The 9,649-nt window shown below is 32.5% G+C and overlaps 1 protein-coding gene across 1 annotated transcript in view; it reads right to left on the bottom strand.

Moving 5' to 3' along the window:
* Window positions 1-9,649, bottom strand: part of NKAIN2 (sodium/potassium transporting ATPase interacting 2) — a 1,364,766-nt gene that overhangs the window by 725,180 nt on the left and 629,937 nt on the right. Inside the window, exon 3 of the mRNA XM_007484504.3 lies at window positions 2,625-2,762. Coding sequence (XP_007484566.1) covers window positions 2,625-2,762 — 138 coding nt within the window. The remainder of the gene's footprint in view (window positions 1-2,624; window positions 2,763-9,649) is intronic.

The following is a 9,649-nucleotide window of genomic DNA, read 5'->3' as shown; positions in this document are numbered from 1 at the left end:
AACTTTAAGTTGTATAATTTTAGATCTTAATTCAAAAAAGGTGTTAAGTAACTATAAAGGGTAAATTAATTACAAAATGGTCAAGTAACTAACAAAAGGTGAACTTAACAAAGAAGTGTTAAGTAACTCAAAAGATGTAATCTAATTGAAGAAGATGAGAACTAAAGAATGGGCAGTCCTGGAGAAAAGAATCTGATGTGATTGGTAGATGTGAAAATTTAGAGGAGGGGACACAAGAGTAAAAGGTCCATATATTTTGTGTCACTTCCTCTCTCTGGTACCTTTGGCAGCAGAGAGGTGGCTGTTGGCAGCTTGCTGGGTCTTTCGGCATCTTGGCGTGGCTACAGCTATTGTTCGGTTTGGTGGTGAGTTTCTGGCTGAGTTTTTCCTCCTTTACTTTCCAACCTTTATCCTCTTAGAAGCCTCTAATCTCCTTCAGAGACCAATAAGCGGAGATCTTGAACTCCCTGGCACAGCCAGGTCAGAGAAATCCTATACCCTCCTCCCTCTTTCTCCTTAAAATCTTTCCCTCTATATTAATTAAAATTACCATAAATTTCCAGACCGACTTGGGTATTTTATTTGGGATTTTTTCCCTGGTGACTAATTAATTTAGATTTTAAGTGATAACCCTAAAATTATCTTTACACTCCTCTTTTTGTGTCTCTGTCTCTGTCTCTGTCTCTCTGTCTCTCTCTATATGTGTGTGTGTGTGTGTGTGTGTGTGCACGTGTATGTGTAAAATCTCAACCTATTTTCCCTCTTTTCTCTATATTCTCATTCTCAGTGGTTTAGATAGTACCTGGTACCCAGGAGATGCTTAATTCATGCTTTTTTTCATTCATTCTTTCCTTGTAGTCTTAATAACACATGTTCATTTCTGCACATCACATTTTGAAAAGGATATTAACAAACTGGGGAGAGTAAGAATAATCTGAAGAGTGTGGAAAGGAGGTCAAATGGAATTGTGAAGAGCCTCACCATACCACATGAGGATTACTTGAAGGAATTGGGATGGTTTGTAGAAGAAAAGATTGAGGTAAACATAATAAATAACTTAAAATATTTGAAATATCTTACCTTCTCAATGGATAGAAGGAGCAGAAGAAGGAAGATATTTTGGAATTAATATTTTAAGGAGAGTTAAAAAAATTTAAAAGTTCTCCTGAAAAAATGAATATTTTGATTGGTCCCAGAGAGTAACATTACAATCCAAATTGATATAAGTTTCAAAAAGAGATGTTTAGTGTTAATCTGAGGAAAAACTCACTAATAATTGGAAGTATTCAAACATGGGACTATCTTAGAAAAGTGTTTGCCTTCCCCTTATTGCAGATCCTTAAGCAAAGGTTTGTTTACAATTCCTCTTTCATGACAACTTTAAAATGCTTTTAAAAAGATTTATTTAATTTTTTTTTCAGTTTCAACTCTGACACTGTCTATTTTTGTGGTACTATGAAGTGCTCTGCTAAAGCTTTGCAAAATAGTAAGTGGTACATCTAAAATCTCACCATTTTTTTCTAGTCCACACTGGAATTTGTGCTGTACTCTCTTGTCTTATTTTTTAAATAATGTCACCCCACACATATAATTCATCTTTCTTCATTTAAACAAATCATTATTATATTGGCTCTCCAGCCCAGATTTCATCTTTTACTAAGTACTAAGGGATAGTTACAACTTATAATGAACAGTATGTGGAAAACTTGGAAAACAACTCCTTTAAAGAAAGGTCAAGGAGACTTGCTTGTTAATCTTTGAGCTGTCCTAATCTTGTCTTCCCATATAAGTATCTCCAACTGAAATGACCCAAACTCCCTCCTGCATTGCACCAGGAAAGATACCCAACCTAATTTGGCTCCACATGCATATTTGACCAGACATTCAAACTGGCTTTTCAAGTCACCACAGTGAAACTTAAAAAGTGCCTATATCTATTCCTTTGTTAAAAATAGACAGAATATAAAAATCTACATTAATGAAATGTTATAACTGAGATCTGAGGCACACTGGGGAGCAAAAAAATCTAAGTTATGGTTCCCATAGCAACTGTAACTCAGTCAGATTTCACTTTTATGTTAAGTAAGTACAACTTCAGGAGGAAAGCAAAATATTACCTTTGTGCAAAGAAACAGAATTAAGAACATAGCAACAATGGCCCTGAATTTCCTGACTTTCATGCCCACATTAAATATTAACTATTAACATGTCATCAATATCTCAACATCGATACAACACACTTGCCATAAATTATTTTAACCTGCCTTTCTTTCAATGTACAAAATGGATTTACTCTTCTAAAATGTGAACAAAAATAATCTCTTAATGACATGTTAAATCAGAGCTTGACTTTATAATTCACCGATTCGGGAACATAGCTCCGGATGTAACTACCCATGTTATTTACTGAAAGTACAATACATGAGATGATATGTGATTATATTCACTGTCAAGTGCTTACACTTGACATTTTTCCAATTACTGCAGGTGTGTGCTAAAAATTCTGGGAAAAAAAGCAGATATGGAGTATCTTAAGGGTAGGTAGGACACACACAATTCTTTAAGAAAATGAGAATGGTTGTATTATTCACTTTTCACAAAGAAAAAAAAATATAAGTACTCACTCCTGTTATGTAGCGAGGTCTATATTGAATAGTTCCAAATAAACCCAGAATGACGATGATAATATGGATAAAATTTGCCAGGATCGGTGCCCACTGGTATCCAAGGAAATCAAATATTTGCCTCTCCAGCACGCAAACCTAGAATCAGAAGAGACAAGAGGCATCTCAGTATGTTTCAGTGACAAAGACACTACATCAACATAATAGGCTAAGCACCCTAAGCAAGGCTAGAGTGGAGTTTCTTGGGTTTGCTTTTAACCAACAGGTTTTGTGGAAATAGTACTTGTCTCTCAGTTGGGGGAGTGAGGTGGAAAAGGAGTTAGTCCAACAGCCTAGATGATTTCAGAAGGATTTGGTAGGGGAGATATACAACAGCATTCACAAGTGCCACATATGTAGCAGCTGGGTAAGTGATGTTGTCATTGCTACTATCAAATACTGACAAGAAAAATACATCTACATGAAGGCTAGATTGTCAGAAACAGACTAACGTTTACTCAATTGGATGGAAAAAGTTAAGTCAAGTCAACAAGTATTTGTTAAGAGTCTACCAAGTGCCAGGTACTGGACTAAATACTAGAAAGAGGATAGAGCTGAAAAAAGAATTTGCTCTAGTCTTAGTTCTTTCACTAATGCATTATATGCTGTTAATCAAATTCAGTCTGCTTACACTTCAATTTCTTCATTTTAAAAATAACAGCAATGGGGCAGGTGATCTTTGAAGTCCCCTTTGGCTCTTATATCCTATAATTTAATGAGCTTATTTAATAACATCACTATGTTAAGAGCAGAACACTAGATTTGTCTATGTAACCTTGGAAAAGTCATTTCACTTCCTCAGCACCTAATTTCCTGATCTGTTAAAGATAGAGGACTTACAGATCTGATAAAGATCTAGGACCGGACTAGATGGAGTGAAATGTCTCTGCTAGTTTAAATCAGCTGTCCTACATGACCTTACAAGGATAGACACTTAGTTTCTTATGCCCATCTATATCTGTCCCCTTTTTGTTACAGGAGTTCACATCTGAAACAAATAGTGCTAGTTGAGGAGGAAAACAGTAAAAAACAGGCAAAAGATAATGCAAAACCTTCACTTTCTCTCAATAATTAAAACATTTATTTCAGCAAAGCTTCTTATTTTGAACCATTTTGTTGAGACATTTCAGTCATGTCTAACTCTTTGTGACTCCTATAGGGGTTTTCTTGGAAAAGCTAATAGAATTGTTTGTCTTTTCCTTCTCCAGCACATTTTTCAGATTAAGAAACAGAGTCAAACAGGATTAAATAATGTTCACTGAGATCACACAGATATTTAAATATCTGAAGCCAGATTTTAACTCATGAAGATGAACCTTCCTGATTCCAATTTTCTTATTTATTTGCAACATAACTGCCTTATTTGAACTATTAATATAGCTAACTGGAATAGCATGAATATTTCCTTTTCCTCTTCCTTTCTGCTCTCACATGTCAGTACTAGCATGCTGAACAAAAGAAGAATTAGGTGGAAATACAAATTATCTGGATGAATAATGAAAGAAAGAAATAATAACTGATAATTATGGAATTTAATAAATATGCTACAGAAAACATTAATTCTTATAGAAACAAAATTTTCAGATTCAAGGGGAAGATTGATTTAGGCTCAAAGCTTTATAGGAAAGAGATCTCAGATGTCATTTGACCTAACTTCTGATTTCATAGGTGAGAAAACAGAAACCTTTGGTGACTAAGGGGCTTGCCTAAAGTCACTTAGTTGGCAGGCATCAGAGATAGAATTTGAACCTCAATCCTTTGACTCCAAAGTCAGTTCTAGTCCCATAATTCCATGTCATCTCATGTTTTAAAATGCCTTAGACTCCAAGGATATTATGCGTCCACATAATAACAACTTCGTAAAAATGGGATTTATTTTATTTCTTTGTATTTCCAAGATCCAGCACAATGCCTGACATAATAGATATTTAAGAAATGCTTAACCTTTCATTCACTACTTATTTACTATTATGAAATTAGATGAACTCTTAAAGCACAGACTTCAAATTAAAGGCTTTATAAATAATGATTTTCTATCCTTTTCAGTTCCTTAGATGGCTGGTCTTTGTAGACAAAGAAAAAAATTCATCCCAATTGTTTGCATCACAATGACTTCTTCCAAAACTCCCATTATGTACCACATCATAATAATAATAAACAATAGTATTCTAGTGCCACCTATTTGAAGCTTATATTCTTACTGAACTTCATCTGAAAAGACATGAATGGAAATTTAGGCTTTTTAGTCAGTCAGAGGACACAGAGATGTCAAATGTCAACAGGAATACCAAGTTTCAAATAGGGTACTAACTTTCAAAGGACTTCCACAAATCCCAAATTCATAAACCTTTTAGAATATCATCCTAATACTTATTCAAATATTTCTAAAAAATTATAAACATGTATATATAAGTATATATATATATATATATATCCATTTTTAGAATCAATGATATCCATCTAAAGTGAAAGTAAGACTTTTCAAATCATTAAGGTAAAATCATCTTCTATTAAATAATAAGTGGTGGAATGATAGATGAAGAGTTAAAAAAGAACTTAGAGGCCACCTAGTCCATGCCAGTTATTTTTGGGGTGGGGAACTGAATATCAGTTAATGTAAGTAACTTGCCCAAGGCCATAAAGGTAGTACATCCTAGAGCTGACAATAAATACCAGATCCTCAGTCTTCAAATTTAGTATACTTCTTCTTGTACTGTTCTGACTCCATAGTATGCTACACAAATTTCCCAAATCAAAGTATATCCTACTTATCAGAAATCACAAAATCAAAAATGAACAATGAAAATACAGTATGGCATCATACAATCTATCAATCTACTACACTTTTTCCCAAGAAAAATCAATACATCTCTAAAAAGGCAACAGTTGGTTTTATGAGAAAGAAAATTATGGACTAGTTTCCTTAATGAATAATGAAAAGCAATGCAAAATCTTCAACAACATAATAGCAAAGAGACTTCAGCAACATATCACAAGGATCATTCACTTTGACTAAGTGGGGTTTATACCATTAATGAGAGCCTCTTTTAATATTAGGAAAACTATCAATGTAATTGACTATGTCAATAATAAAACTAACAGAAATCACATGATTATCTCAGTAAATTCAGAAAAACCTTTTTACAAAATACAGCACCTATTCCTATTAAAAACACCAAAAAAACATAGTAATAAATGAACCTTTCCTTAAAATAAGTAATATCTATCTAAAACCATCATCAAGTATCATCTGAAATGGGGATAAATTATAAACCTTTCCAATAAGATCAGGGATAAAGCAAGGATGCCAATTATCACCACTATTTTTAATATTGCACTAGAAATGCTAGTTTTAGCAATAAGAGAAGAAAAATAAATTAAAAGAGTTAAAGTAGACTGTAATGAAATTGAATTTTCACTTTTTGTGGATAATATGATGGTATTCTTAGATAATTGTAAAGAAGTGACTAAAAACTAGTTGAAATAATAACTTTTAGCCAAGTTGCAGGATATAAAATAAGCCCACATAAATCATCAACATTTTTATATATTACCACAAAATCTGACAGCAAGTGATTCCATCTGACACAATCTGACATCTGACAAAATCTGACAGCAAGAGAAATTCCATTTAAAATAATTCTAGACAATAAAAAATACTTGAAAATCTATTTGCCAAGACAAACACAGGAATTATATGAATACAGCAACAAAACACTTTTCACACAAATGAAGTCAGATCTGAACAACAGGCAAAATATGAATTGCTAATATAGTAAAAAAAAACAATTCTACTTAACTTACTTAACCAGTACCATGCCAATCAAACTTCCAAAAATATTGTATTGTACTAAGAAAAAAAAAAGCAAAATTCATGTGGAACAACAAAAGCTAGAGAATATTAAGAAAATTAATGAAAAACTATGTAGACAGTAATCTATCAGTCTCACATCTCAAACTATACTAAAAAGCAGTAATCATCAAAGCAATTTGTGACTGTCAAAGAAATAGAATGGTAGATCAATGAACTAGATTAGGAGTAAATGACTTTAGCAATCTAGTGTTTGATAAACCCAAAGGTCCCAGCTTTTGCTATAAGAACTCGCTATTTGATAAAATCTGCTGGAAAAACTGGAAAACAGAATGGCAGAATATACAGATATAGACCAATATCTCACACACTATGCCAAGATAAGGTCAAAATGGATATATGGCTTAGAAATAAAAGGTAATATAATAAGTAAATTAAGGGAACATAGAATACTGTACCTGGCAAATATATGGAGAAGGAAGAATTTTTTAACAAATAAGAGATTTTAACAAATGAGAGAACATTAAAAGATGTTAAATGAATAATTTTTATTATATTAAATTAAAAAGGTTTTGTAAAACAAAACCAATGTAACTAACATTAGAAGTGAAACAATAAACTCGGAAAAATTTTATAACAAATTTCTCTGACAAAGGTCTCATTTTTCAAATATATAGAGAAGTAAGTCAAATTTATAAAAATACAAGCCATTCTCCAATAGACAAAGGATATGAATAAGCACTTTTCAGATTAAAAAAATCAAAGCTATCAATAATTATATGAAAAAGTGTTCTAAATCACTCCTGATTAGAGAAATGCACATTAAAACAACTCTGAGGAGCCACCAATATGATAATAAAGGAAAATGATAAATGTTGGAGGGGATGTGGCATAATTGGGACATTAATACTTTGTTGGTAGAATGGTGAATTGATCCAACCATTCTAGAAGGCAATTTGTAACTATGCCCAAAGGATTTTATATATATATATATATATATATATATATGTATATATATATATATATAGTTACAAAAGTTACAAATATATATATATATATATATATAATGTATATCCTTTGATCTAGTAATACCATTACTAGGTCTCTTTTCCAAAGAGATTTTTTTCAAAAGGGGAAAGGACCTACTTGTTCAAAAATATTTATATCAGCTCTTTTTTGGTGGCTAAGAATTGGAAATTGAGGGCACATCCATAATTGGGGAATAGTTAAACAAATTGTGGTATAAGATAGTGATGGAATACTATTGTATTACATTGTTGTGCTACAAAAATGATTAACATGATGATTTCAGAAAGAACTGGAAAGAGCTTGATAAACTGATACAGAGTGAGATAAGCAGAACCAGGAAAACACTGTACACAGTAACAGCAATATTGTGAAAGGATCAACTGTGAAAGACTTGGCTACTCTCAGCAGTACAATGATCCAGGATTCTGAGGGGCTTATGGCAAATAATACTATCTACCTCTAGAGAAAGAATTCTTAGAATTGGAATGCCATTTAAAGCATACAATTTTTCGGTTTAGTCTATTTGGGTGTTTATTTTGGGATTTTGGTTTTATATGAGTATTTAATTTAAAAATGAACAATATAGAAATATGTTTTGTATAATAATGCATGTACAATACAGATTAAATTGCTCTTCTACTTTGGGAAGGGGGAGTGAAAGAAAGGATGGTGACAATTTGGATCATGTAACTTTAATAAATTTAAGCGGCAAATTGTTACTACACATAATTGGTAAAATAAAATATTTTTACAAAAAATGAATAAATAAAATGTAATAGTTCAGCTTTTGTGTTGGTGTTCATTTGTTTTTATTCATGTATAACATCTGGTCACATTAACGATTTTCTTTACAAAGATACCAGAATAGTTTGTCATTTCATTCTCTTGCTCACTTTAGAGATGAGAACACTGAAGAAACAAGAGTCACACTATAACAAGTGGCTGAGGACAAATTTGAATTCAGGAACTTGAGTCTTCCAGATCTAAAAATGAATCCACCTGCTTAGCTACTTGATAATACTAACTTAAATGCATTTTATTAATCTAGATTACTGAGCATATATGCCATGTGTCCTCAAAATGACACTGTGATATATGTAGTACAAGTAGTATTTATTATTTAAAATCAGAGAGAAAATATAACCACAAAACGGAAGTAGCCTAAAAGGAAGAACAAAACCAAGTTCTTATAAAGGATCTACTATGTGCCAGGCATTGTGCTTTAGTGGGTGGTAGTTGTGGTGATATTCTCATTTTACACTTGAAGAAACTGAGGCAAACAGTTTGTGCAACTTGCCCACAGTCACAAGGCTAGTAAGCATCTGAGGCTGGATTTGAACTCAGTCTTCCTGTCTCTGGGTCCATTGCATTCTATTCAATTCATCACCAGAAATGTTAGCTTTGGAGTCAGAGGACCACTGTTTGAATTCTGCCTCTGCCAAATAATATCTAGTCTAGTCTTTTAATTTATCTGAGTTTCTTGAGGCTATCCCCTATAAAATGTGGGCATAGGACTAGATTGACTCTGTTCCAGCTTTCTGTCTCTGTTGTAGGTCTAATTACATATCATTACTTTTTGCCCTAAATCCTTTATAAGCAAAGTCAATTTACTTAACCATTTTTCTATTTTTCCTATCCCTTGAATGAATTTGCCTCTTTAAGGAGGTCTATGTTTCTAACATACTGTCTTTGAAAAGTGACAGCTTTACTTAAATCTGAAGACCCAAAATGTTCAGTCTGTGTTTAGCAGTGGTCTGGTTCCCCTAACATCTTCTGGTAACTATGTCATAAAAACACATCTTCATGGATCCACAAATATTGGTACTTAATATAGCTAATCTGTGATTTCACCATTTTCTCAAAATGGGAATTATATTAAGATAAAGTTAATTAGGTGAGCAGTATTGGAATAGTAATAATAATAATATTCAATCCTTTCAAGACTCCCATCAGCAGAATAGGTTTCTACTGCTTTTCAGTCAAACAATTAAAATCAGAGGATCAATATATTAAATAAAATGTAGTATACAATAGTGGAACCATAATAAATGGGTATGTGATTTTTGATGAATTAAAAGAAGAAAAATACATCTACAAGGTCTAACCATTTGTGTCTTATGATTTGAAGGCTCCTAAAAACAGCAAA

The sequence above is a fragment of the Monodelphis domestica genome, chromosome 2, assembly GCF_027887165.1.
Source record: "Monodelphis domestica isolate mMonDom1 chromosome 2, mMonDom1.pri, whole genome shotgun sequence".
Classification (NCBI taxonomy): domain Eukaryota; kingdom Metazoa; phylum Chordata; class Mammalia; order Didelphimorphia; family Didelphidae; genus Monodelphis; species Monodelphis domestica.
The sequence above is the reverse complement of the archived record's forward strand: the minus strand, read 5'-3'. Positions and strand labels throughout refer to the sequence as shown.